The sequence below is a fragment of the Meles meles genome, chromosome 5, assembly GCF_922984935.1.
Source record: "Meles meles chromosome 5, mMelMel3.1 paternal haplotype, whole genome shotgun sequence".
Lineage (NCBI taxonomy): Eukaryota > Metazoa > Chordata > Mammalia > Carnivora > Mustelidae > Meles > Meles meles.
This window is the reverse complement of record NC_060070.1, coordinates 150246630-150274217: the sequence shown is the minus strand read 5'-3', so window position 1 is coordinate 150274217 and position 27588 is coordinate 150246630. Positions and strand designations below refer to the sequence as shown.

Sequence of the window (27588 nt, the reverse complement as noted above, 5' to 3'; positions counted from 1 at the left end):
ATTTACCCAAATAATTCCTCAGGGGCCTCGGGGGTGCTGTCAGCTCTGGCCTTCACCCCAAGACATGCAGATTCCCGGCTGACAGTGGGGGACCCGCTGGCTTTGGCTCGGAGGTCTCCCACTATCAGGGCAGGCATGGGCACTCTGAGTGTGGTCCCTCTCAGAGACAAATTCTCCTCCAGGTAAGAGTGCAGGTGAAGGTTGACTCAGACCCACAGGTCTAGGAACAAATGTTTATTTTCTGAGAAAGTCATCTCAAATTTTAAGAAGGAAAAGAGATTTTTCTAACTTGCCAAATAGTGGAGTTCAAACTTGGCTTTATTGGTCAGAACAATGTTACCTCCTGTCTTGGACATCATCACCTGGCACCCCCGTCCTACCTTCTTTGCATAGGGTGCCTCTCTGAGCCAATGTGGATGAGGGAAGAGCTGCCTGTCTGGGGCCTTTCCCTCTTAATGAACCCTCCCTTCAGCGCATAGAAACCTGAAATGTCATCTTGTAAGGATTAGGTGTTTAAGTTTCTCCTCAGCCTCCCTTTATGGGAGGATGAGAAGTTGGTAGCTTTACTCTCCTGTTTACATGAAAAACCAAGATGGGAGGATTGTGTTGCTCGGCGGTAACTGCAAATATCACACGATTGAAGGTGTAGTCTGGGAGAGAGCAGCCCATGTGTTAATGACAGTCTGATCCTCGCAGAATGATGGCCCCACCCAATAACTGAATGAAGAAGGGAGTTCTTCCTTTTTGAGGCACAGATCTACCCAATCTGGACCTGTGAAGACCTTGTCTCCATTAAAACAACATTTATAGGGCTGATCATTTCAGTGACTATAACTGACTCAAGTAAATGGGACCTTGTCAGCAGCAAAAACTTTGATTTCTCCTTTTTGCATGATACAACCATAGGACCAGGGTGAATTTTCTTCCACAAAATAGGTCAGGCAAATTCTTCTAAGGCTGGGCAATGGAGCAATGTTTCCGGGGGCCTCAGGCCAATATTTCTCTGGGAAAAAATGGAACTATCAGCGGCCTCACAGGCCGGGAACAAACATTGCCCTCTGGGTAGACAGACGTTATTAAGGATGCAGTTCAACCAGACATTTGATACGCAGTGACCAGAGAGAGCATTTCTGACTACTATGGCCGTGAGTCCCAGCTGCCTGACCTCTCCAGCTGCTCAGGGGCAGCTCTGTGGAACTGGAAGTGAATTCTGGAAATGGCACATGGCTGAGAATCTTGATTCCTGTCACCATGTCATCACTGCGTACTTTCTACCAAGTGTTGACGAAGGCAGACAGGTTATTCTTCAATAACATCACCCAAGGAATATGGCTCTTGTGTTCCTGCTCCCACAGAGAACCGTTTGGAACTTAAGCCCCTTCAGAAATGGACTCTTCCCATCAAGAGAAGAAAATTCATTCTCATCTCTCATCAGTGACGTAGGGCAGAAGAGACAACTGAAAGATTAAGGAGAAAGGGCAGTGCTACAAAACTGGGCAAATAAAGGAAGAAATCCTTCCCAGATCAAACTTCATCTTAGGCTGACAGTTTGCAAAGCTCATTAGAGAAAGCAAGAACTCCTTTGGCATATAATTGCAGAATGCTCTGAACTTACAGTGCTGTACCACAGGGGAGAATGTTCTTTGATGACCAGTCAGGTAGTTCTAGCATTTATCAGACTCAGCCCCCGGCAGAGTAGCTCTGGGCACAGAGGAGCCAGGGACGGCATAACCAGAGAACCACAGAAACCCCAGCAGAACAGAGTTCACGCTTGTCCCCACACTCAGCCACGGGTCTTTATCAGTTGATACTGGAAGCGAAGGAGTGATCCATATCAGCAATTCATAGCACCACGTGTGGAATTTTGTATGTAATGTTCGGTCACTGCAGAGAAACCTGTATCCAGCTCTTGTTCCCGAGTGTGGTTTCAGCTGTTCTCCACTCCCATGCTGGTTCCTTGAGGCTGGTGAATTGTGAAAGCCTTGGTGGTAGGGAAGAGAGGGCTCCTGTAGGGGCATCTGCCCAGCCCTGAGATGAACTTCGGAGGTAGGGCAGGTGGGGTGAGCAGTGACTACCATCTTCCTGTCTCCTTCCCAAATGTCACATGTCCCGTTTCTTTGGCACTCCTCCCTCCAGCCCCCTCTAGCTTCCACTGAGCTTTTTCTCTCTTTGTTTCTGTGCAGACCCCAACCATCTTCAGCTCTTACCTTCTGGGCACCCACAGCATGCGGCTGTCTGCACCCATGTCTCCTCTAACCCCCAGCCCCATCTTCCCAGACTGCTGAGCACCTGCCAGAGGGCCCATCATTTTATGGCCCTTAGTCTGTTTTCTTTGTGTCTATAGGCTCTGAAAGTCAGGGATTGTATATCCCTGTGGTCCTACTGTGTCATACAGGGTCATTTTCAGTTAATACTTAATAGTAACAACAGTTACCATTTATGGAACTCTGCTAAGGGTTAGGCACTCTGCTAAGGGTTAGGCACTCCGTGAAGCATGCAACATGCTTTGCTTCTTTGGAAATACAAGGAAGGTTTTCTTCTCTCTCTTTTACCAACAAGGAAACCAAGGCCCCAGAAGCTAGGTAACTAACTTGCCCAAGGTCACACCATCTGCTTGGATCCGGAAACTGGAACTTGACTCTTCTTGCGTAGGGAGCCCTGGTCCTAACCCATCAGGTGTGGCTTTGCTGGTAGATGGACAGGAGGCCTGTGGCATCGCTCAGTGCCTCAGTGCTTCTCTCTCCTGCGCCCTCTGCCTCAGCATCATGCAGGGGTCGAGGGAGGTGCTTCAAGTGATCTCACGGGGGCCCCAGGACCTTTGCAAGGGTTGATGGCTGGCATGTACTCTGGGGCCCTGGGAATGTGTTTCCAACTCACAAGCCTCCTTCAGGGAGGAATTGGGGCAGATGACTGAACAACTATTCTCTCTCTTCCACATCTGCCTTCTCCCCACAGAGGATTTTTTAAATTTTCTTATAACTGTCTGGGTTTAAGGATACCTGTAGATATTTCTCTTCCCCAGCTGCAGCAAGAACGGCGTGGATGCTTCAGATTCTTGGGCTTCTTAGAGATGGGTCATGTCAACAGTGCTGTCCTCTTTGGGTATTAAGTAGTATTAAAGATTTTTAGTCAGAGACTCTTCCTGCCATAGGGTGAGGTAGAAGTATGACCCATCGTAGTGCCTTCTAAATGCCAAATGTAAGATAACAGTAATACTGAAGCCTAAATTATTGTCATTAAAGACTAATCATTTATCCAGGGCTTCTGTTGGCTTTCTCTCAGTATGCTCACTTTTTAATAAGCGTTGTCTCATTTAGTTACCAAAACCAACCCCCATAAGGCAGGTATTGACTGGGGACTCCTGGGGGGCTCAGTCTGTTGAACGGTTGACTCTTGGTTTCAGCTCAGGTGATCTTGGGGGTCCTGGGATGGAGCTCGGCATCGGGCTCCCTGCTCAGTGCAGAGTCTCCTTTTCCCTCTGCCTCTGCCCTTCCCTCACTCCGGCTCATGCTCTCTCAAAATAAATAAATAAATAAATAAATAAATAAATAAAATCTTTGCGGGGAAAAAGCCAGACAGGTACTTACAAACTATACAACGTAGAGTAAGTAGCTCACTGGGCTTCAGTGCCTCAGTCTGCAAAATGGGGAGAGCATCAGTACCTGCCTCATACTGTTATAACGATGCTGCGATTAAGTACCCACATAGAGGGGTTGGCCCAGTGCCCAAGATGAAGTGAAAGCTCAAGCATTCTGTGCCCTCATTCCCATTTTACAGCTCAGGAATCCGAGCCCCGGAGACACTTGCCCAAGTTCACAGAGTGGGATCCAAACCTAAACCTCAAAGGGGCATCCTTTATCTATACTGCCTTGCTTAGTTAATCATTGGGTTAACTAAATAAGTTAATTATTTACATGGTGTCTTTCATCCCCTCTCTCTACAGTGTCTGGAAATGAACTCAACTGGTGAGAGCCCAGGGCCTCAAAGATCAAGGTCAGTTGGTGCATCCCTCAGCGGCCATCCTGCAGCCCACACAAGGATGCGGGATGACGGGGCTGAGGGATGGATGCGTGGGTGAATCCACACACGTCCATCACCACTATTGGGAGAAAGCCTAGCTCCAGTGAGAGGGACCCCGAGTCTTTGTTTGCCCAAGCTGGCCTGGATTTGTTACCGTCTCCCTGGCCTCATTATTAACAGTGCCCTCTCATTCTCAAACAGTGTTGGTTTAGACCATCAGTTATGTGGCTGTCCTACCAGAGTGTGTCATCTCAGCAAACAAAGGGCAGTGTGCTCTCATCATCGTTTGGTGCCTTGCCCCTGTTCAGACTGTCCACAGCCATGTCTTGTCTACCTGGATTTTTTCCCTACCCCTTCTCGCCACTTGCTTTAAATTGTATCCCTCCATATCTCCCCAGCTACTTTTGCTTTCAAATTCTTAGTGGTGGTCTAGTGTTTAATGAGGGTAAATGGCGTCTGCGTCCTGGATCCATCACTTCCTTTCTGTAAGATCTAGTTCCTCCTCCGCAGAAGGGGTGTGAGGCCAGACCTCACGAGTGTCATAGTGGGGTGCTCGGTAACTCTTAGCTGCCTGAGAGTCATATGAGTCAAAAAGAGATGATGGACTGGTCCAACTAAAAAGACGGATGCCCTTCCTGGTTTTATCACAGTTATCCCTGCCGGGCGGGCACCAATATCCCACCTGGAGCATGCTGAAGGATCCTGGGATCACAATGCAGAAGGTCTTCATAGAGTATTTCATCCTCGGCTGAAGGCTGATATTACACGTCTGGGGCAGGCAACCTACTGGTATGAATTGTGAGCTGTAGGGCCAGCCCCCTGCCCGGAACTATCAAGCTATCTGGAATTCAAGTCCGGATTTTTGCAAGGTGTTGAATTTTTCTCAGCTCCTAAGAAGATACTGTTAACCTCTCAGGGTATCTGGGTTGCCCCCCAGCAACTCAAGGAGCTCTCATGCAGTGTTCCCCACCCCAGCCTGGTTCCCTAGTACAGTGCGCCTGGCTCTGGACTTGTCTTTGCAATCTCTGCTATGCCTCATCTCTCGGGGAGCTGCTCTTTGCTCGGCACGATTGCAGAGGTATGAAAATCAAGCATAAATGTGGTGGACAGATGCTGGTTTTGTCTTCCCGTTACCCATCCTCCCCTCTCTTGGTAAGAGCACTTGCGTTGTCTCTGCAGAACCACCCACTCCCAGTCTTTGGGCGGGGCTGACCCCTCTTCTCCACTCCAGCCACCTGTGCAGGACGGAGGCCTCATCAGTCAGAGCCGCAGTGACTGGTTCATGGAGACTCCATGACTCGGCTTAAGCCAATGAGAAGCAGTCCTGAGATTTTTGCTGGGCTGGTGGGACAAGGGGTGCTCCTTGCTCTGGGGTTAGGAGGACAGTAGAGAGTTACTGCAGGCCGGCTCTGTCACCGAAAAATGCAGCAAGCACAGAGAAATCTCAAAGCTGGCGATGGGAAGTACATTTGGATGACTTCGCTCTGGCACCCGATCGAGCGGTGCTTGAAGCCCATCCGCCCTGATGACTGAGCCAATTAAACCCTCTTTTATGCTCACACCGTTTTGAATTAAGTTTCCATTGCTTCCAAACCCAGAAAGTCCTGGTTAATGTCACAGGGAAGTGTGTTCTCTCTCTTGAAAGGCTTACATTTTAACAATAGACGTGTCTTTAGCCCAAAGAAATGAACTGGCGCGGTTGGATTTCAGTCATTGGTGTCCACCGAGGTGGCCAGAATATTCTGAAATGGGGTCAGGAACTAGGGACTCTCAGACTCTGCCCCTACCAGGGACCGTCCTGTCTCCCTGGCCTGGAGACTGACCCAGCTCAAAGGACGGCCCCTGTCAGCCCAAGAGAGAACTCCTTGGCTGTCGAGGCCTGCGGTAACGGCCAGCCCCGTGTGATCTCTCCCTGTGAGAACGCGTCTCACCGAAAGCCACACAAATCGCTCGTCCCGGTAATCAGCAGCAGCAGCCCCCACAGGCAAATTAGGAGTATTACTCTGTGAGGATCAGCTGAGGGGGCAGCTTGGCCTAGAAGTGTCATCTCTCATCTCCCTCCACTTCCCAGCGTTCCCATGTTTAGCATTCAGACAGGCTGCCAGACTTGGCAGGAAGAGTCTATTTTTCTGAAAGTTAAAACTGCTTTCCCAGCTGGCCGCGGGGGAAGGGGACAGTAAAGAAGAGCAGGTCACATACCAGACCAACCTTCTTGTCTTTCTTTTTTCTTTTTGTGAATAAGAGTGGCCGTCCTTGTTTTCTCTGAAAGAAGATCACTTTCTGCAGGCAAAGACGGGGCTCCTCACAGCCCCTCTCGGTGGGTGGGACCCAGTGAAGAACACAAGGCTGAGGAACAAAATCCAGTCTCCGAGGAGCGCAAGAATTCTTCTCACATGGACATCGGTGCCATCCATTAATGGCTCACAAATGAGTTCAGACTCATTTTTCTTTAATCTGTGGGATTGTTTTAAATTGATCTCCAGAAACAGACCCTCAGAGCAGGATTCATGTGTAAGTCATTTATTAAGGAAATGCTTCCAGGGAAAGCCAGTGAGGAGGGAAGGCCAGAGAAGGGGAAGAACCCATGCAACCCCCCATCCTCAGCCTGATCCCCCCCCCCAGGGGAGCACTGGAAGGGGAGGTAAGTTGTGCCTCAGAGTGTGTCCCCATGTGGGGCAAGGATGCTGGGCTGTCAGACCCCCTCACAGGTGGCTGGTAGTCCCAGCTTGTGGCTGGCCCTGGAGGAAGGGAAGACAAAGACTTCCAGGCCCTCTGGCCCTCTGAGCTTATGAGCAGAATGACTCTGTAGATCCAAGGCAGTTAGGAACCAAAACACAAAGCAGGGATTGAGGGGGCAAGCCACACACAGATTCGGTAAAAGGACACCAGGTATCTGGGATGGGCAGCAACAGTGCTCAATAAAGACTTAACACAAAACACCACAAAATGCGGCTGGGCTCCCCATCCTGGGGAAGAGTAACGAGCCATGAAGACGCCCTGTCATTCTTTGAGCACTGCCCCTATCCTCTCCACTCCCCACCCTGCCCCCCAACTCCCACATGCACACAACCCAGCCTTTCACAGCTGACTTCACCTGCCGCCATGACCACGACCAAGTCGAGAAGATTCTTTCTGCCGAGATTTTGGTTTGGAGACTGAGAGAATCATTTTTAGTCTGGCTGTTGGCCTGGATTGGCATGGTGTAGACTTAGAAGTGGGGTCACCACTGTGGGGTGGCCAGGCTTGGATGTAGACCCAGTGAAGCCAAGAAAACCGACCCACAGGGAGAAAGAGGAGTATATAACCAGATTAATAGCTAATAAATATTAAGGGCTGGCTCTGCCCCAGGCACTGTTTCCACATGGATGAGCTCATCTGATCCTCAGCACAACCTCATGGAGTGGGAACTCTGGCTGTTCTCATCCAAGGTCCAGGGCACTCATGTCTCAAGTGTCTTAAGTAAAGGTCACGTAGCTTGAAGAGGGGCAGTCAGGATTCAGTCCTCTGGTTTAACTCAACAACCAGGCGCTGCCCAAGGCCAGGAAGGCAGCTGAGCCCTCAGAAGCCCAGGTTAGACTCTGTGGCAAGTGAGGACCAGACTGAGGAGGGTTCATAGCTGCCCCGGGCTTCTGGGGGATCCTCTCCCTCACACACCGGCTGGAAACGTTTGTCCCACCATCTCATAATAACCACGTTCCACTTGCTTTAAAAAAACAACGCTCAGGTTGTGTTTATGGTGATTGCTATTGCTTGCAAGGAAAAGACGCTTAGGGAGGATGCCTGCTCTTGGTGAAGAGAGAAAAAACCTGAAGTTTATTTTCAGCTCTTTCCAGTTCCAGAAGTTTCCTGTCCTCATGCCTCAGTTTGGGTCATAAAGATTTGGGGGTCTTGGGGGTCATAAAGATAGATTGATTTATAGAGCATGAGTGGGGGGAGGCGCAGAGGGGGAGAGAGAATCTCATGCAAACCCCCTGCTGAGCCCGGAGCCCAACATGGGGCTCGATCCCACGACCATGAGAGCATGACCTGAGCCAAGTTCAAGAGTGGAGCACTCAATCGAGTGAGCCACTCAGGCGCCCCCACTCTTTCACTCTTGGGTATCATAAAGGACATTTTCAACTTTTCATGTTTGTGGACTCCCAGGGAAGCTCTACTTTAATATTCACCAAGGTCAGCCTGACAGACCTAAACCTCAAAGAGTGGACTCTCAGCCTGAGCACACTTGTGCATCAGCTTCACTGAAACAGAGAGAAGGACAGAAGAACCAAAGGGACCCTTCCAAACACAAAGATGAGAAAAACAAACCTCCCTGGTTCCCATAAGATTAAAGTCATAGAGCCTTGCACATACTAAAAACACAAGATAAAGTCTGTCACTTTCTGGAATGTCTTTTGTCCTAATGATTTGTAACTCTTAATGTTAATATATATATATATATATATATATATATATATATATATATATATATATATATAACCCCAGACCAAATGTTCCTTCCCCAGAGCATTCTCTTCCTTGTGAAGATCGTGTATCCTAGGCAGCTGTCCTAACTTGGGCTCTGATAAACCTCTTTTCCTCTCTCTTTAAAAATTTTAAAAATGTTGGTTCATTTTGTGTCGACAGGTGTTGGAACAGGCAGTGGCTGGACAATGCCACATTACCAGCTGGGGGGACGTCAGCTTTGCACCCTCTGATTTTGAAGGTAAAAATATCCCTAGGAGAGAACATCCCCTCAGGGGACGAGGCCTCTCGGGTGGAGGTGGGATAAGCGAGAGACAGTGAGGAGCCCGAAACTCTAGGAAGTGTGGAAGAAACTATGCTCTGTGTTGTGGATTAGGGCAGAGTGGCCTTATTTTCTTTCTCCAGCTGTGAGAAGCTCCGCTGAGGTGCTCTGTGTCCAACAGGAGAACCCAAGCAACCTACACAGTGGAGGCGAAGATAGCACAAGGCTGACAGCTTTGTTCATAGTTAAGAAGATTCTGTCTCCTGTCATAGCCACATCCTATAGCCAGTATAACAAAGTTGCTATTGCAAGCCCGTATTACAAACTTTATGGAGGACCAAACCAAATTTTATTTTAAACTACTGACTAGTGAAGGGAACTTAGGATGATAAGAAATAGACTCTATACAGATTTAAATTAGATTAAGAACTTCTTTCCTTCTCTGTTGCCACTTTGTTTATACTGCTCTTAAATGTAATGCGCACATACTATAATACACAGAGACATATATAGTGAAAATGTATACTGGAATGGAAATCTTCCAAATCTTGTTTACATTTCCTGAGCCAGAAATTTTCAACAAAGCATTTACATTCTTCAAAAAGTTACACTAGCAATTATTCAACCCTTGACATCAAAGATAACCCTTGACATCGTAGCTTCTATTTCTGTAGATTCGGTGTGAAGACATAGGTCTAAAATCTGATTTCCAGAGTTACCCTGACAAACTCAATACCTTAGCAGAAGATCCCCTACACAGGACAGTATGAATGTAAAACAAAAGAGGAAAGACATGTTTCTGTCAACTGTCTCAACCACAGAGGGTAGGAGTGGATCCCAACTGGATTCCTCTCTCTCTGGTGCCGTAACAGAGAGCCCAGGCTGCCAGGGCAAGTGCTGTCCCAGAGCCTGGACACGGCCTCCGATTTCCTTCCAATGCGAGCATTCTAGAAAGCTACTATTAAGCTATGGGTGATGGCATCCTTGTTACCATCTGTACCAGTCTGTGGGTTTGGGGGTTGCCAATTGCAGGATCATCTAGCTAATTTATGCAAGAAGAGTGTTGGATGTGGTAACTGACAGCTCATAACATCATTGGGAGAACTCAAGGTGCACCGTCTGAACTCAGAATCACAGGCCAGTTAATGGAACTGGGTGGGGACCAGAAGCATCAAGCCTTTGCCAAGATCAGGAAGCTGCTGAGTCGACCAGCTGCCCTGCCCCTCCTGGCCTGGGGAGAAGACAAACAATGGGCTTGTCGCACAGTCTACTCTCCCAACACGAGGCCGACAACTTGCTTTGCCCACTTGCTCCTCCCAGACTCACATCGGCTCTCCTGCTTGACGAGCAGGTGAGTCTGCAGAATCCTGGCACTGGTCATCCCCACAGAGCTGGAAGGCAGGCTGGGAGAGGGAGCAATATGGACTGAGCTCACCTGCAGTGCTCATTTCAGGATGAACTTACAGCATCAGGTGTTGGAAGAAAGCACAGGATTATAAGAAAGAACTGTAAGATACAGAAATTGGAATGTGGCAGCGTTCACCAAGCTGGCCAGGAGAGAAGGGGCCTGATGAGACAGCTGTCCAGGTCTCTCCAGAAGTAAACTCTAAAACGAACAGAGAGAGAGAGACTCTGAGCAATCAGCCACCCTAGTTCACCCAGGACCGGGGGGTTCCCAGGACATGAGACCAGCCGTGCTCCCGTCTGGCAAACCAGGAGGAACAAGTTATCCTAACTCCAGGACACTGACCATTGACATCAACCAACTCACTCACTGGCTCAGGTTTTAGTCTCACCCAGCAAATGTCTGATGATAATTAAGCCTTTTAGGTATGTAGAATAAAGCTCCCAAATCATTCGCCACAATGTCCACCATGTGCTACTCACTCAATAAATGCTAATTTTTTTTTTTCAAAGTTTCACTTTTAAATATCTTGACCAGTTAACCCAAAGCTTTCCTTTCATCAGTTTCTCTTCCTCTCTGTACAGGAGTGGATTTCCTGTCTGATTTCTATTTTTCTGTTGAGGTTTTGCTGAGTGTGAGGTAGTGCCCAGAGACAGGTCTTCCGAGTGCCTTACTTCTCAGTTAGGCCCTGGGCCTCAACACCCCACCCTGGGACAAGGCGACTCCATGAAGGCTGGTGCCCGCCCTCTCTGAGATGCCCAGGGGCAGTTTCTGGTCTCTCGAGGTACCACCGTCCTTTGGTGTCCTTGCATGGCCACACCCTGTGGCATCCTGGAGCATCTGTGATACCCCTTTGTCAAACCTGCTGTGGTAAAGGGAGGAAACATGAGATCTCTGAGGAGGAGGCAGGACACCCAGGGGTAAGGGAGGCCCTCACATGCCAGAACAAGTCCCCTTCTTTCAACACTAGAAGGTTCTGTCCTGCCCCATCTGTGGAGCCTCCCCGCATCCTGTCCTTCTTTTTTTTTTTTTTTTTAATTTTTTTTTTTTAAATTTTATTTATTTGTCAGAAGGAGAGAGAGAGCACACAGGCAGGCAGAGGTGGAGAGAGAAGCAGGCTCCCTGCCGAGCAAGGAGACCATGCGGGACTCGATCCCAGGACCCTGGGATCATGACCCGAGCCGAAGGCAGCGGCTTAACCCACTGAGCCACCCAGGCGTCCCTCCTGTCCTTCTTTTGCCACCTGTCATGTCCTCCTACAGCCTAATGCTCATGAGTCTTCGGCCTGCCATACCTTTCTCCTCATTCCTCTCCCGCTCTTGATATCCTCCAGTCTTTCAAGGCTTAGCTCAGATGCGGCCGCCTCCCCAGACCTGCTTTGGCTTTTTCCTTCCTGTCAGGATCATTTCATAATCTGGGCTCCCAACCGGCTCTGTGGGACTCCTCCAACACCGACCCTGTGGGATCTGGCCATACAGTTATTTGTGAGTCTGTCTGCATTCTTCAGAGGATTTTAAGCTCTCCAAGGCAAATCCATGTTTTATTCATCTTCATACACTCAGTGCCTACAACAATAAAAAAAAAAAAAAAACCTGAATGGGATGAACCTAGTGAAGAAAACACGTCAGAGCTACTTGGGTGAGCTCCCTCCAGCAGGTGGAACAGGCGCCTGTGAGTCCAGGACCCTTGGCAGAGACGTCCAGGAGAAACTACCCCTCGCTGTTATTTTCAATAAGGAAAACACCCCTTCTTCCCTGTCCTAAAAATATATACAAATATACGTGACCCCCATCTGGTAAATATCCTTCTGGGAACAAGCCATGTAAAAGTTTTGAGACTCTCTTGTTTTTAAAAACGCAGTCTTTATTATGCTGTAACAAAGACATTTCATTTGCTCACACATGAAATGGAATGTTCCAAACATTGCTAAGAAATGCGTGTATATCATATATGAGAAGCCTGATTTGTAACGACTTGTGCACGTGGAGAGAATCCCCAGCTGTGTGCCAGAACAAGAGGGTATTATGATTGCCTCAGAAACAAACGGATTTTGTGGCATTGATGAGACTTCTCTGTCCTTTGCGTCGCTGCTTCCCCTTCCGTGAAGTGAAGGGTGGGGCAGTGACATCTAGGTCTCTCCCGCTCTGGAGTTCTGGGAGGTTCTGACTCTTCGATCACTTCGGGGTGAGAGAAGCCACCTTCAGATCATGGCATCTTTGACCCCTTCTCTTCTGACAGGGCTGAGCAGGGTACAGACCCACTAACATTGAAGAAGACTTGGAAGTTTATGACTCAATAAAATAAGGAAATACTTGTCCTCTCCATCTGGAGGATCCCCAGAGGAAGCCTCCGCAAAGGTGACACAGACCCTGTTTAAAAACTTTCCTTCCCTCCCATCGGGCGGCCGGAGGAGCTGAGCCAATGGCCTCCTCACTCTCATTCCCCTGGGGAGGCCACGGATGTCGGTCACTCTGCGCATATCGATTATGGTGAATCTAAAAATATCTGGGCCCTTAATTATAGGAGAAAATAAGACTCTCCTTCAGTGAGACCTGGCAGCAATTGTCCATTTAGAGGGCTTGGGGGCAGACAAGGGGTCGCTACTCAGCGAGCTCACACCTGAGTGATTCCTGTATTTCTTTCCCTGGGCGCCATCCTGGACCCCGCCTCCTAAAGCTTCAGCTCTTTCAGCACTTTCCTGTCTTGTGCCCCTCTCCCAGGGGGTGAACATCTCCATTACCAGTCTCTTCCTCTCCACGCTCATGGAAACGGTTAGCTCGTGAGGTTAGGGAATTTGGATTTTATCCCAAGAGTCCTCCACCGTCCCCAAGGACTTTTAGTGGTGGCGGTACGTGGTCATTCCAGGATTTTCAAACGATGGCTCTTTTGACCAGCAAGTGGATCGGCGTGGGCAGCCAAAATGGGACACAAAGACGCTAAGGTGGTTTGTGTGACAGGTGACGGTGGCTTGGGCCAGGACGGGGACCGTGAGGAGGGCTAGGGAGAAGATCGGAGAGGTGACCGGGAGTAGAACGCCTGAACCTGGGGCATGAGGAGCAGAGAGCAAGGAGGGCCCAGCTGGCTGGCTGCAGCAACTGGATGGGAGGTGGGGCTGCTCACTGAGACACTGAGACAGGAAGGGCTGTGGAGGAGCTGGTGTGAGGGAGGAAAGGGGGAGGGAGAGAGAACAGTGATGGGCTGAAAGAGGTGAGAAGAGCGCACGGAAAACGCAGGCACTGGCCTAGCTTTAGCCTCATGCTTCTCTCTCAGAGGCTAGCTCACAATTCTGTCTCTTCTCCACAAAAACCATCCCCCAACAATGTTCTAGGCCTCCAAGCTCCTGTGAAATCAGGTGTCAGCAGCAGTGGAAAGAACCTTGTGTTGAGGTTAGGGAATGGGCTGGATGAAGGCACAGCCAGGATCCATCCATCCAATCCTGCTGTGCCAACTTTTACGTGTCACAACTTCTCGAGCCTTGGTTTCATCTTTTCTAAAATGAGATTTTTGGACGTGACGTTGTCTAAGAAGGTTCTCTTATAGTTGCAAATGTTCTGATTCTTTATTACTCCGTAATTCTCTTTCCCAAGGCTATATATGCTGCGTATCTCAAACACGGACTGGTAGCACCAGCCATCAGAAGCACTCACGATGTGACGCGCAGTGTGTGCGTACACAGCAGTGTCTCTTAATTCCTCGATCTGAAGAGTTGACAGAGGCTGCGGTTATAGTCAGAGCCAGGTTGTCTGAATTCAAGTCTCATTTCAGTCACTCGCTAGGCGTGAGATCACGGCAAATCACTGAACTTCTCGGGCCTCGGTTTCTCCATCTGCAAAACGGGCTCAGGATTATTATGACAGTATTATGAATTAATACATCTGAGGCACCGTATGTATTTGATAATTATTATCTAGAGCAACCACTCTTGGCCTTCACTTTCTTATCTGCTTATGAACAAGAACATGGGGGAAATGAAATAAAAGCACATATCTCCTTAAAGCATACAACACAAAGCCTGTTTCTTGGTGTTTTCATTCCATGAGTGTGGGTAGATAGCCAGCCGGAGAGCCACAGCGAGGACCTGGCTCCCACTCCCTTTCCAGTTTCCAGAGAACAAGCCGAACCCTCTGTCCTTTGCATGTTCCTTTGTGGCAGGAGAGAAACCAATTTAGTGCTGTGCTATTCTTTCTTCCTGGTGTTTGATAAGCTTTTATTTAAAAATAATACCAAGTTTTCCCTTAGTGGTTTGCTTTAAAAGTAGCACGATGTGCTTTGTCTCAGTGCTTTCCATCTTCCACAGAGTCCTTCAAAGTCTGTTTCTCCCCAGGACAGTTTTCAAGTAGAAATAAACACGCTGGCGTGCTTTCTCCCAAACCTAACATCTCGTTTCCATTTATTTCAAATGAGTTGGAGGGAAAAAAATGAAGAAAGGATCTCATAATTATGCTTCCCCCTCCATGTTCTTTTAAACACATTGCTCCTAGCAGAATCTCTTGTGTTTGTCATGAAATTCTGCAGCTTATGAAAATTTAATAGCAGCATGGGCCCAGAGAAGAGTCAAAATCAATATTTGATGCTTAGCACGAATGAGAATGTTCCTGGGGAGGAGAACACTCCACAGACCATTCATTCCAGGCATGAAGGGTATGTGCTTGATAGAGGAAAAGGTGAGACTCAAGAAGTCAGAAGAAGGAACCATATGGTGCGAGCTATGGGTCCAAAGAGTGGTCAGTGAGAAGAAAGAATGAGAGAGCATGGCGGCTGCTTGTTCTGGTCCCCTCCCCACCCCCACCCCCAGTCCCTCTGTGATTATAATGAGCAAACAGGCCAGATAGGTATTGAAATGCACTAGAGAAGAGGAAATGCAAACTTTTCAACTGCCTTATATTCTGGACCTAACTACTTTTCTGCCCCCTCTGGCCTGCTGTTCTCCCTCAGCTGCTGCTAGAAATTATGTGCATCAGAAAAGCAGTGACTCATGCAGCAGAGGCTTGAGGAAATGTGTGGCTTAATGAGGAGGAGAGAAGGTCTGATGCTGATTGCAAAAAAAAAAAGAAGAAAATGCTTCATTTGGTATCACATACTATAGGCTCAAGTTCATTGGGGGCACAGACCTTGAAGGGTCCAGGGTGAACCAAGGTGGCGGAAGGGAGCCTTGTCTGTGAGCTTCCTCTTCTCTCTTTGCCTCGTGGTGGCCACCTGATCTGATTTATGGCAAGTGCCATGTAGAGCAGGACTGCGTTGCTGGGAACAACTTTGGGTGGGGGGCGAGTCCGGAGCAGACCAGATGGTGAGAACATCCATTCCTAGGCCCTCATCGAATACGTGGGTTTCTTCTACTTCCTGCATCATTCCAAGGGACTGTGTCCACCCGCGACAGCCAATACAGCCTTCTCAGTGGCGACCGTCCTTAGATTTCATCCTGATCTTGGTCTCTCCCCTCCCCCTGCTCCAGAAAACGAAGTGTGAGAGGCAGGCACAGCCAGGGTCCCGAGGGGGTTGTCTCGCCCGACTGAGCCCCGTGGGACCCTGAATTGCAGAGTCACTACATTTGGTATAAAGGCCCCCATCCTCCCCCTTCCCCCTGCCAGGTGGTGTTTTTCAGGCTAACAAAGAGCACTTGGAAATAGATTCAAGGACTCCGAGCAGCCCCCAGAAGCTGGCAAAGGCAAGGAACAGAGTCTCCCCTGGGGCCCTGCCGACACCCCCCGTCAGCCTGCTGCGACCCCACCTCGGACTTCGGCCTCCCCAGCTGTGAGGTAAGACATTTGTGTTTCATGCCACTACCCCGGTGGCAATTTGTGACGGCAGCCCTGGGAAATGAATCCTCGGGATTCTTGACGTAAGGAAGCCCAGACCACCTCGATTGGCAGATCAGGCACCAAAGGCCCAGAGGAATTTGCCGACGTGGGTGAAATTCGCGTTGCTGGTCAACCGTAGCCACTGACAAGGAGCAATTTCTTTATGTTGAACCCAGTTCTAAGCCCTCGACGCGTATCCCCTTGTGACGTCAGCAGAACCACAAGGCAGCGGCTGTCGTTCTTACCCCCATTGGCAGATGGAGACACTGAGGCCCGTGATGTCAAAGGCAGGAGGCGAGTCAGCAGGCTACCAAGAGTTTGCTCCCAGGTATTTTGGAAATGACTTTACCCCTGGTTTACTAGTGAGCTCCTGGGGGATCCTCCCAACACCTGCCAACCCCCAGAGTTATTTAGCTTTATCTCATTTCATCGCACCAACCCTGGGAGGGCTGTAGGTTCTTTCCCTTCTGAGCTGAAGCCAGCAAGGCACAGGGACATCAGTGATGCCGACCCGCCCCCCTGACTCCCACCTCTCCGCAGCTCCCCATCCCCCTGCTGTGGCCCCGGGGGGAGACACAGTAGAGACATGACATGTTTTCTGCCTTCAGCCAGATGTTGGATTCTCTTGGGCTACATTTGGGGACAGGAGTTGTCTCTTTTTTCCAGTTGGGACCTCATGGCCAGACTGTCCCTAAGGCTTTGATCTAGAGCTGTTGGCTGTCTGGAGCAGGGGGGCATTGCGTAGGACAGAACAACCCCTCATGAGCGTATCCTCTCCCGGCGCAGCTCTGCAATGTCTGTAGAAGGCGACTTGGGGACCTGGAACCCTGTGTCCAGGCTGTTTTTATAACCAATACAGTGTCTTGGGTTAGACTACATTTATTCAGGGTGGTGGAGACTGGGGAGGCAGAACGCCCCAGCCACTCCTTAATGTCACCAATTTCCCAGGCAAAACACTGTCTGCGGCAGCCCAGGGAGAGGACAACACAGCACCTGTCACCGAGAAGCAGCCTTGCTATTCAGACACGTAGTCAGTCAAACAAGCGAACAAGCAAGAGCTTTAACGGACGAGGGCCATCTGGTCGCTGGCCAGAGTGTGAGGCGCGCAGGGGTGTGGGGGCTGGCCCCATCGTGTGACTTCAGGAATGCATCACAGGAAAAGGAGATTTCAAAGCACAAGTGGGTGGGTGGGGAAGGAGTGTGGTCCTTGATGGAGAGAAAAGTCTGGGGAGAGACATGGGCCGGCAGGTTCAAGCAAACATATTTGAGGACCATGAATCAAGCAGGTTCACTGGCAGAAAAGACTCATGGGGGCACCAACAAGTTTTTAGGTTGGTTGTCACTGAACCGTTCATTCACTCAACAAATATGCATTGTTCCCCCGCTCTGTGCCAGGTGCTAGGGACCCCGCAGTGAAGAAATCATGTGCCCTTAAACGTGAGGGCCATTGCCCTGATTTCGGCTCCAGCCATCCTGCCCCACGCTCCTGGCAGCCAAGCTCTGGTCTTCAGCCCCGCCTGCGGAGAGGGATTCCCATTTCAGGCCATTCTTCCTGCAGACACGTACACCTGCCCTCCCCCAGCCAGCGCCCAGCTCCACTGACGTGCGGCCGACACAGGAGCTCCGCTAGAATAAATTACCGCCCCATCATCTTCATGCATAAAACATGGCCCAGGAGGCCTGGAGAGGCTCGGCCCCACAGCCCCGCGCCGCAGCTGCCTTCGGGCCGGTGGGGAGTTTTCGGGAAGGAAAGGAAAAGCAAGTTGTAAGATAAAAGAAGTCAACGGAAGCCTCAGACAAAAAAAAAAAAAAGAGAAGAGAGGTGGGGTTTTTGGGGTTTGGGTTTTTCCTTTTTTTTTTTTTTTTTTAAGTTTTATGCACTTGGACTTGTCTTCCGTGTTGCCTTTCGCGTGTTCCCTTTCGCTCCCGCCATGAGAGGGTTTTAGAAGGCTCACCTTGGGACGATGGTGCTACCTTCTCGATTGCACTGGATCCGAAGCAGGCCATGGAGGGACCGGATCCGGAGGCGACAGCTCAACCGTGAGTGCCCCAAGGGTGTGGCCTGCGCCCCTCCTCACGGCCGGCCTGCCTTCTCCAACTTTCCCTTACACGCTCCTACCTGCCCCCTTCTCCGACGTCCTGGGCACCCTCTCCTGAGGCCTTCGTTCTCCTCTTCTCTCTCTTCCTGTTTGCTTCCTGCAGCTCAATCCTGATTAGGGGTAACGAAATACACTGTTTCAAGTAGCAGGCGAGAGAGGGCCTCTTTCTGCATCTAGATGGAAAATACAGATAAATATTTATACTAGTCAAGGAGTTGTGTGAACTGGAGCTTTCGTTTATTCCGGGATGGGTGGGGGTGGGGAGAATATGCAGCGTCTGAGTGGAACAGCCATGTAGCTAGAGTGGGTGGAACTCGAGGGAGACACACTTCCTTTAAAGGACCAGTCGTCTGCTTCTTACATGATCAGACTCACGCTGACGTTCCCCTTGAGTTGACAGGAACACTACCCAAAAGGGAGATTTCGGTAACTGAAGTAATCTGAGAAGGAAAAAACATTCCAAATGTATGCCCAGACCAGTACCCACCAATAAGCAACATATTGGTGTGTGTCTGTTGCTGGAAAGAGTAAGTTAAGTCAGATGTCAGCAAATTCAGTCAGTGGGGCTAGGCCACAGAGGCAAATAAATGAGCCGGAGCACTCTTTCCACAAAGGTGAGGAACAGCTCCCTTTCTTTTTTGTCCCGAGAAAAACAATGGTGAAGCCATGCTGACAAGCTACAACTGACTCGTGGTCTCGGCCCGAAGAGGCAACAGGGAGTGGTAGGGCCTGCGCTAAAAGGGAGAAGCATGTGTCCTCCCACAGAAAAATAGCCAGTTTGATGTCATCAGGTTGCTTTCATGAGAAATGGAGTTCCAAGTTGTCAGGCTTCCTGACTTTTCCAGAAAAGCAAAAACATGTTAATTTTTAAGTCAGAGCTCTCACGTCTAAACCCTGGCAGTGAACCCTTTACATGCTAAATAGCCAGTAGGGTGCTCAGGTGCAGAACGGGACTGCTGTGGGCCACTGCGCCCTGGTGTAAGGGCTCCCATCATGTGGGGTTACTTAAGTCTAGTTAGACGTTGGCGAGACTCATGTGAAGAAGCCCCGGTGAAGACAGCTGAGAGGAAGGAGTGGTTTAGGAACATAAAAAAACACGGTGGCGGCCTACTAGCTTAAGGGGCCAAGCTCGGCTGGTTGGGTTCAAACTGCACTCCACATACAAGCAATGGCCCCCGGCGAAGCCTTTAGTACAATTAAGGGCCGTTACCAAGTTTCTGAGAGGCTTTCCCTTTCCCTTCTTACTCATCTGCTGCTTTCACCTGAGCCTGCTTGGAAGTTCGGATTTCAGTTTCTGCGTCCAGGGGGAAAGGGCTGTGGTCCCTCGGATTTCGGACAACACCCTGCGGTGGGATGTGTGACTGGGAATGGATGGGTCAATCCGTCGTCGCACAGCAGTGGGGAAGCGGCCTACCCTCCATGAACAAGAATTTGGGGGAAAGGCCTGTTTCGTTAGAGCGATTTTACTTGAGTGGTGAGACTAACATCTGGGCTTTGGGGGAAGGTTTCTGCACGGTTTTCCTATGCAACAATGATTATTAATAAATGCTTCCTCCCAGTCGGACATGAAGCAGGCCAGTCCCGACCTCTTTGGCACAAGCGTCTGAGAAAGGAGGGGTTTCTGCTTTGCTCCAGGGTGGTCAAGAGTCCCGCCGTGTTCGAGGCAGTGTGAGTTAGAAGTAGCAGGGGATCAGGTGACTTTGTTTGGGATTGATTTTTCCAACTCATGGAACACCTGTGCATGTTTGAATTTGAGGCCATGGAAAGGGAAACAGGGAAGACCGTGAAGAGAGAAAGAACGATGGAGAAGTGTCTCACTGCAAACCTCAGGTGGCCCTTGGCATTGTTCTGCAATGACTAAACTCTGTCTTTGGTAACTTTTTCTGTCCCCCTTCTCTGAGGCTTTTCTCACAGGTGAGTGTCCCCTCTGACTCGGATATCCAAGAATAACCCTTGGGGCTATTCTGTCACTGAGAAAAATCCGTTAATAACCCACTTCCCTCCAATCCGCAAAGGGACTGCCAATGGCAATAGGAGGGCCACATGCCGCCACTCCCATGACCAGGCAGACATTGCCAGTCAACCACGGCTCGCTTGTGCTCTCCCGGGGAAGCCAGGCCCAGGCTTGGAATCCTTTCCCGTCCAGCACTGCTTTTTCTAATCAATTAGATTTGCTTCAACAGCCAAAAGCTGCATTTGTATTCCATTGTTTTGTAACAAATTACCACAAGTTTATTGTCTTAAAACAACACGCATTTATTACCTTGCCATTTCCGTCGGTCAGGAGACTGGGCATGAATTAGCGAGATCCGCTCAGGGTCTGACAGTGCTGCAGTCAATGCATCAGCCAGAACCTCTGTCTCCTCTGGGGCTCGCAGTCTTCTTCCAAACTCAAGGGTTATTAGCGGAATTTAGTTCCTCATGGGCATCAGCACTGGAAAGCCCTCAGCAGCTGGAGGCTCCCCACTGTTCCCTGTCACATGGCCCTTGCTACATGGTAATTCTGCATTCTCGAGGCCGACCCAGAGAGTTTTCTGGTGCTGCCTGTGATCTCTCTTTAAACAGCTCTCCTGATTAGGCCAGGCCCACCCACGATAATCTTCTTTTGATTTGTTCAAAATCAACTGATCAGTTATCTTAATTACATCTGCAAAACCCTTAATCTGTGTCCCTATGGCATAGCCTAATCATGGAAGTAAAATCTGGTCATATTCACGGGTCTTTCCCATGCTCTAGCTAAGGGAGTTACATGAGCATATATAAACCAGGGTTAGGAATCACAGGGCCATCTTTGGATTCTGCTTACCACAAAACCTGTCATCCTTGCCATAGAACCTGGATTTTGAGCTACCAGAAAGGTTTTTCTTTTTTACTTTTTATTACAAAAATTTTCAAAAATACAGAAAGGTAGAGAAAATAACACAATTTATCCCATATAGCTACCACCTAAATTTAACAACTGCTAATATTTTGCTATACTCATTTCATCTACATCCTACCGAAGTATTTTAAAATAAATTACAGACATTATGACATCTTAATTCTAAATATTTTAGTAAGAGCATCTCTAAAAAGGTCCTTTTTCTATATAATTGCCTAATATAATTAATCCTCCCCTAGTATTATTCAACACATGGCCCATATTCAGATCTCAAATAGAAACCAATTCTGATCATGCTTTGTATGCCTCTAACTCTGAGCAAAATGCCCGGCATCTAGTGAACTCAGGAAAGTTTCGAGTTCAATCAAAATTAAATCCCTGTTAAAGCAGCGACTCCCAAAGCCCATTTTCCCTTTGTGCTCCTTACTTTTCTGTTCACTCCCGGTGCCTGTGATGAGCTGTTGACATTGTTTAGCGTTCACAGGAGTGCGGGATGGAACATAGTGGAGCCACAGTATGAGAACTGGAATGTGTCACCCTTCTCAGGGATACTTGCATTTTTAAAGAGGCCACCAGAGAAAGACCCAAACGAGTGATGGGGGCAGACTAAGGAGGGGCTCATCCAAAGTCCCAGAAACCCCATCAGGCTGCTTACCTGACCCCCCAGGTAAGGAGGGGCATGAGCAATAGCACAGGGGCACCTGGACTCTGAGTGATGACAGCAGTGTCGGGGCAGGCCGTGGCCATGAGGGGGACCCTTCTTCACTCTGCCAGTGTTAGGGGATGTCAGGGAAAGGAAACCTGGCAAGAGTATCTGCCTTGATAACTGGGAGATGTGGCTTCCTCCAGCTTCTTTGGGCAAGTCACCTGACCTCCCTGGATGTACACTTCCTTAACCATAAAATGGGTGTTAGAAGGAGACCAGTCTCATGGTGCTCTGGGGAGATGAAGACCTAAATTGTGTCAGCTCCTTACGCAGTGCCTGGTATGGGGCATGATGGCTGTTGGATCTGAGAGAAGTGAAATGGTGATGGTGACATGCGGGACAGTACTGAGGGTCCACCAGGGTCCCCACCATGGTTTTGGGCTGAGGGAGAGAGACCATGCTGGAGAAGGGAGCCCAAGTACAGAAGAAGCCAGCGGTCCTTCCTGACCCTGCATGGCTCTGGGAGCACGCTGCTTCTAGAAAGGTCTTGTGCTCTCCTCTACATGACTCGTGTCTCCAGAAGATGCCAAAGCCAAGGGCTGATGCTGGGGAGGTCCCAGGGAGCCAGAGCGTCCCAAGGAAGGGGGAGAGTGCAGGATGCCAAGGTCCATGGGGCCGCTGCTGTGCAGGTGGCCCCACGTGCCCAAGCACCATCAGCTTACAGGGCAGCCCGCCTCCTATCTATCGGCTTGCTGCTCCCACTTTCCAGTCCCCTGGCAAGGCTCCCCTGACGTGTTGTCAGCCAGACCTCTCTCCCCTTTCTCCCGGGTCTCCTCCCTCTAGGACCTGTGCAGGGGCTGGGGAGCTGTGGGACTTCAGCTTTGCTGCACCAGCATGGCTCCGAGACGTCCACTCCTTGTGGCACAGCGCCTGCTCCGGGCTGGGCTTCTCGGCTCTGTCTTCCCCCCGGATAATTCCTCTCGTGGCTTCTGGCTCCTTTAAAGCCATAGGCTTAGGGGCACCTGGGTGGCTCAGTTGTTAAGCGTCTGCCTTTGGCTGGGGTCATGATCCCAGGGTCCTGGGATTGAGCCCCGGGCTCCCTGCTCAGCAGGAATCCTGCTTCTCTCTCCCACTCCCCCTGCGTGTGTTCCCTCTCTCCCTGTGTCTCTCTCTGTCAAATAAATAGATAAAAATATTTAAAAAAATAAAAATAAAGCCATATGCTTAAAAATTTGGGAAGAGGTCAATGAGGGTGTCCCTATGAGTATAAAAAACGAAGAGAGAAGCCTTTTAGGACATGCTCTGTCATCCCCAAGTTACATCTTCTCCTGGGCTCCAGCTTATCCACCTGCTAAAACTGTCCATTAACAGCCTGCGCTCAGGCAGTGGGCAGCCTCCCCACCCCCGCCCCGGGTGTGAGCTTCCCCTCTCCCCCTGTCTTGTTTACAGTTCTGCCAATCATGGAGAATTCGGCTGTATTTTGTTCAGGGGCCCCAGCATTCCTACTGATATAAGGATTATTTATATACCTTCACATGTGACATTGCCTGTTTTCTCATGATCCGGAACAATTGCTTCTATACAAGACTTACCCTTCTTCCTGCCTTCATGATTAAGTCCGGGAGCGCCATTGCCAAGGGCCCCATTCCAGCTCCTACTGTCAAGGAAAGAAAAGGGATGGGAAACCGGAGAAAGGGAGATACTCTGAATAATTCAAGGGGGTTCTGTTGGTCGAGAAAGTGCTCTCTTTGTATGTACATTGATCTGGACAGATATTTTAGCTGTCTCCAGCCAAGGACGGACAAAAGAGAGGGTGTGGAGGGCAAAGGGAAGGAGAGGAAGAAGAAACAGACAACTACAACGAACAAAAATAAAAAGGAATGAAAACAGTGGAGGGATTAGAGAACTCAGGGCTTGGTGACAGATCTTGAAGCCTTTTATTCTCAGGTTGGTTGTTTGTAGACGGATACGAAGAGCCCCAAGGTTAATCACTAGAATAACAACTTGGTCTCTGGTTAGAAGCAGAAAATTAGCAAAATAGCACATTTTCTCAGGGGCGTTAAGTTAGTCTATTAAGTTGGGGGGAGGTGGAGAAGGAGGGTTCTAAGGGAATGGAAACCATCTTGAAATGTTAGCCAAACATAACCCACTACGTGCACACCAGGTTTTGCACCAGAATAGCAAGATTAGAAATTGTTTCACTGCGTGTGAATGTGTGTGTATGTGTACACACACACACACACACACACACACACACACTGGCACTTCTCTGCCAAGCCTAGGAAGACCATGAGCTTGGGCAGTAACGCTAAAAACCAGACCTGTTCATTTGGTTTTGATCTGATCCAAAGCCATTGTCTCCATGATCTAAGAATCAAGCAACACACAAACACGTGAGACAGAGGGGAAGTCCTCTAGAATCCCCAGCCCACCGCCCTAAGAGTGCTCAAGTTTCTTTCACTAAAATACACTCAATGTATTGTTTTCGTAGGATCTGTTCTGCAATTTGCTTGTTTCATTTAGCTACGTAACCTGAATACCTTCCTCTGCCAGTCAAAAGCCATAAATATCTTTAGACTGGGTCCATACAACCAAGTGGAAATGAAGGCTTGCAGAGTTTGGACAGTTTAAGTACACCTAATCTGATTCACTGAGACACACACACACACACACACACAGATTATAATTACATAAATGCATTGTACTGGATGAGGACTGAAGCATCTGATTAATTATTCACCTTGTCTGGAGTCTCAGACTTCTGCAGCCATGGGTGCTGCCCCGAGTCCCCGGATGGTAATGTAGGGTGGACCCGTTCCCCTACAAAGGGTGAGTCTTTGCACCCCCAGCCAAAATGAATGCCATCTTGGCAACAAGACCCTTCCCGATCCCCTGGCAGGCAGGACCCTGGGTGCCTGGTTTCCAAGGCACCAGAGGTGTTCTCGTGCTTGGGCATGGGTGGCTTGGCACTTGTCCCCGTCCCAGAATGGAGCGCAGCATCTAGAGCCAGAGCCTGCACAGAATAGGTGGGCAAGACCAAGAAAACAGAGTCTGGGATATTTGTTGGCTCTGAATGCTGCCACCCAAAGCTTTGTTGCTGGAGGATTTGCTACCAACAGAGCCAAATTAATCCAAACCTTCCATTTTTGAACAAGTGACAGACAAATCGCTTTTGCTGAACTGTGTTAAAGGGAAAAGAGCAAATACATGTAAACGAGCCTGCAAAGAACCTCAAGAGATTCCCCCCTCTGGACCAAGAGGAAGCTTTCATTCTGTCTCGATGGCTTCAAGGGGCCAGAAAGGAGGCTCTGTTGAGCCCATCAGAGGGCACGGCATGAGAGGAAATTTGTGAGCTTGCCATCACCCCTCTAAATGGTGCCATGGTGAAGGAAATGTGTGAGCTGTGTTCTTTAAGTGCATTCCAAGATTTCATTAGTAACAATATTCACCTGTGAAAAAGTTGCAGGAATTATAGTGGGAACACCTACACACCTACCGCCAACATCCTTCCACTGATGTTCGACTCTGCTGGCTTATCTCCTCTCCTCTCCAGCTGTGCCTCCACTCCTCGGCGGACCCATCAACAAATCTTACTTCTTAATGCTCAGCACTTCACTCTAAACACTTCAACTCCTCTGTTATTCAGTCTTTGTTAATGGTTCTTAAAAATATTTTTTAAATCAAGTTTATTGAGGTATTCTTTACAGAGAGTACTTTTTATAGAGAAGACTTTCACTTTATCGCCCACAGTCCTATCAATGCAGACAAACATCTGTGGCTGTTGAATACCTTCTAGCGACCTACCTTGGTGATCAAGATCTAGAAGTTCCACCACCCAAACCTACCCTCCTGCCCCTTTGCCATCAGCCCCTTTCCCTAGAATGGGTCCAACCAATGATCTGTTTTCTGTCTTCCAGATTTGCCTTTTCCAAAATACCTTGTAAGTGGACTCCTACCGGGTGGAGCCTTTTGAGTCTGGCTTCTCTCACTTAGCTGAATTTATCTGAGGTTCATCCTTGTCATTGCCTGAGGGTTTGCTCCTCGTTGCAGATTGTATCCCATTCCTGGCCGCAGCTTTATAAGGTGTGATTATGTGCAGGTGCCAAGACCTCTAGTCAAAACCACGGGTAGACAGCAACCGGAGTGGGTAGCCCCCAGGTCCCGATGGTCTTCACGTGTCTGTTCCCCTCTCAGGGGAAGCTGTAGACAAATCAAGGACAGTGAAGCTCTCTGGAGTCCCCCCGGTGCCCCATCTGTACCCTGGCCGTTATCAGTGAGACCTATCCCTGGTGCTTCATTCAGTAAGTGGGAAAGGATCACGGTTCAGAATGTGTCAGACCCGTCGTCCCCCTTCCTGTACGTGGCTGGAGAGGCTGAGTCCTAGAGGGGATCGCGTTCCCCAGTGGGAGACCCGGAATCCACACCCAGCTGTACCGGTGCCACAGGTTAAGAGGAGGATCCAGGAGTCCTGCTGGGGTCGAGGAGCTTTCTCATTGCCCTGTTATCTCCATTTTTTTCTCCCTAACTCAAATTAAAATGTTGCATTTTGCATCATGAACAGTAATATCCTGTACCGAGAAGGAAAAGTGTGAAAGGGGGTCTTGATTTCTTAAGGAAATCATGTGCATTAGCTTTCAGCTTTTAATCCAGCTTTTAAGTGAGTGGCCCAGGCATAGTTATAATTCCCCCAAAGGACAAAAACTTGATTTCCTTCCAAATAGAAGTTAAAGGAAGTTGAATTGAGCTGAAAGTGAATTTAACCCCACAGTTAGAAGGAAGCTGTTTGGTTTTTAAAATGAGAAGCCTAATCCTCCAGGTGGGATGACATACTCTTTTGTTCCCCATCACCCTAACGCCGTCGCAATTTCTGCATCATCTGTGATGTGGGGGATGGCGAGCCTCCCCTCCAAGGCTATGGAACTCACTTCCAGGTCTTCGATCATCTGTGAGATGTCAGTTGGGCCACTTACCGTCTTGATGTTCGATACACAAACATCCTTTCTCGCCCAGGCCAGAAGTTTGGCTCTGGTCTCTTGTGCACCCCGTCTTTCATCACACATTAGGGGGTATCCCTTCCAGTGCTTCACTGCCACAGTCATCCCAGCACTCTCCAGTCCCAGATACAATCCTGTTTACAGGGCCTCACCTTACCTCTTCCCACATCAGACCAAACTCACTCCTCTCCATCCCTTCCTGACACTGGCGTGGCCCCGATGACGGGTCCCCATCGTGTCAACTTGATAAACATGATTCCAACCTTATGCTTTTGCGGCTAGACCCGATTTCCCCTATATTCTCTCACTGGAGATTCACAGCTACTCTGTAAGGTAGAAAGATCTGTATTACCCCCTTTCACTTGGACGGGAACAAAGGTTCTGAGAGAAAGGAGCAACAGGGAACATCTTCCATTTCCCTGGGACAGAACTCATGGCAGGCACCATACAAAGTGCTCTCTGAGTCGTTCTTTCACTGAATGCTCCATCCAACCCCGTAAGTTGGTCATTATATCCATTTTGCAGGGGAGGCCTTGGAGGTTCAAACTGAAAGGTTTGCTAAGGGCTGCATAGTTACTAGGTGACAGAATATAGCCCAGATTCAACATCACTTCCTTACAATCCCAGCTCCTGCTAAAACTTTCATGGCTAGGACTCCAGCTCCAGTCAGTGGACACCCAATCTAGCCATTTTACAGCTCCCTGAGCTATTTAGAAAACTCACCTTACTCTGCACCCCAGTCTCAAAATTTGGGCCCCACTGAAATGCAGACAACTCTGGGAATCTCCCAAAGGTGGTCTCCAGGGCTGGCGATGTCTGCCCCAGGAAAGGGGGTGTGTGGTATCTACTGGGAGAGGTATCTCCAGAGCTAGGCTCAGTGTTCAGGAAGCTGAGAAATACACATCAAGAAAACACTAAGAATGTTAAAATCTTTGTGGACTATCTGCCCAGAGTCCCCAGTTTCTTTTCTATGCCAGACAAGGGTGGTGAAGACCACTGAGAAACCTGGCCACCCAACATGC

At 49.2% G+C, this 27588-nt stretch overlaps 1 protein-coding gene across 5 annotated transcripts in view; it reads left to right on the top strand.

The window, feature by feature from the left end:
• The first annotated feature begins 3943 nt into the window (after positions 1–3943).
• The window catches only part of RIPOR2 (RHO family interacting cell polarization regulator 2), a 226434-nt gene continuing 202789 nt past the window's right edge, over positions 3944–27588 (top strand). For 3 of the 5 annotated variants that reach the window (XM_046004528.1, XM_046004524.1, XM_046004530.1), the window contains exons 1-5: positions 3944–3993; positions 8644–8722; positions 15737–15904; positions 16123–16274; positions 17342–17986. In XM_046004528.1, coding sequence (XP_045860484.1) covers positions 17911–17986 — 76 coding nt within the window. In that variant the 5' untranslated portion in view covers positions 3944–3993; positions 8644–8722; positions 15737–15904; positions 16123–16274; positions 17342–17910. Of the gene's footprint in view, positions 3994–6424; positions 6532–8643; positions 8723–15736; positions 15905–16122; positions 16275–17281; positions 17987–27588 lie in introns of those variants that run through there. The other 2 variants (XM_046004525.1, XM_046004526.1) reach the window with 2 other exon arrangements.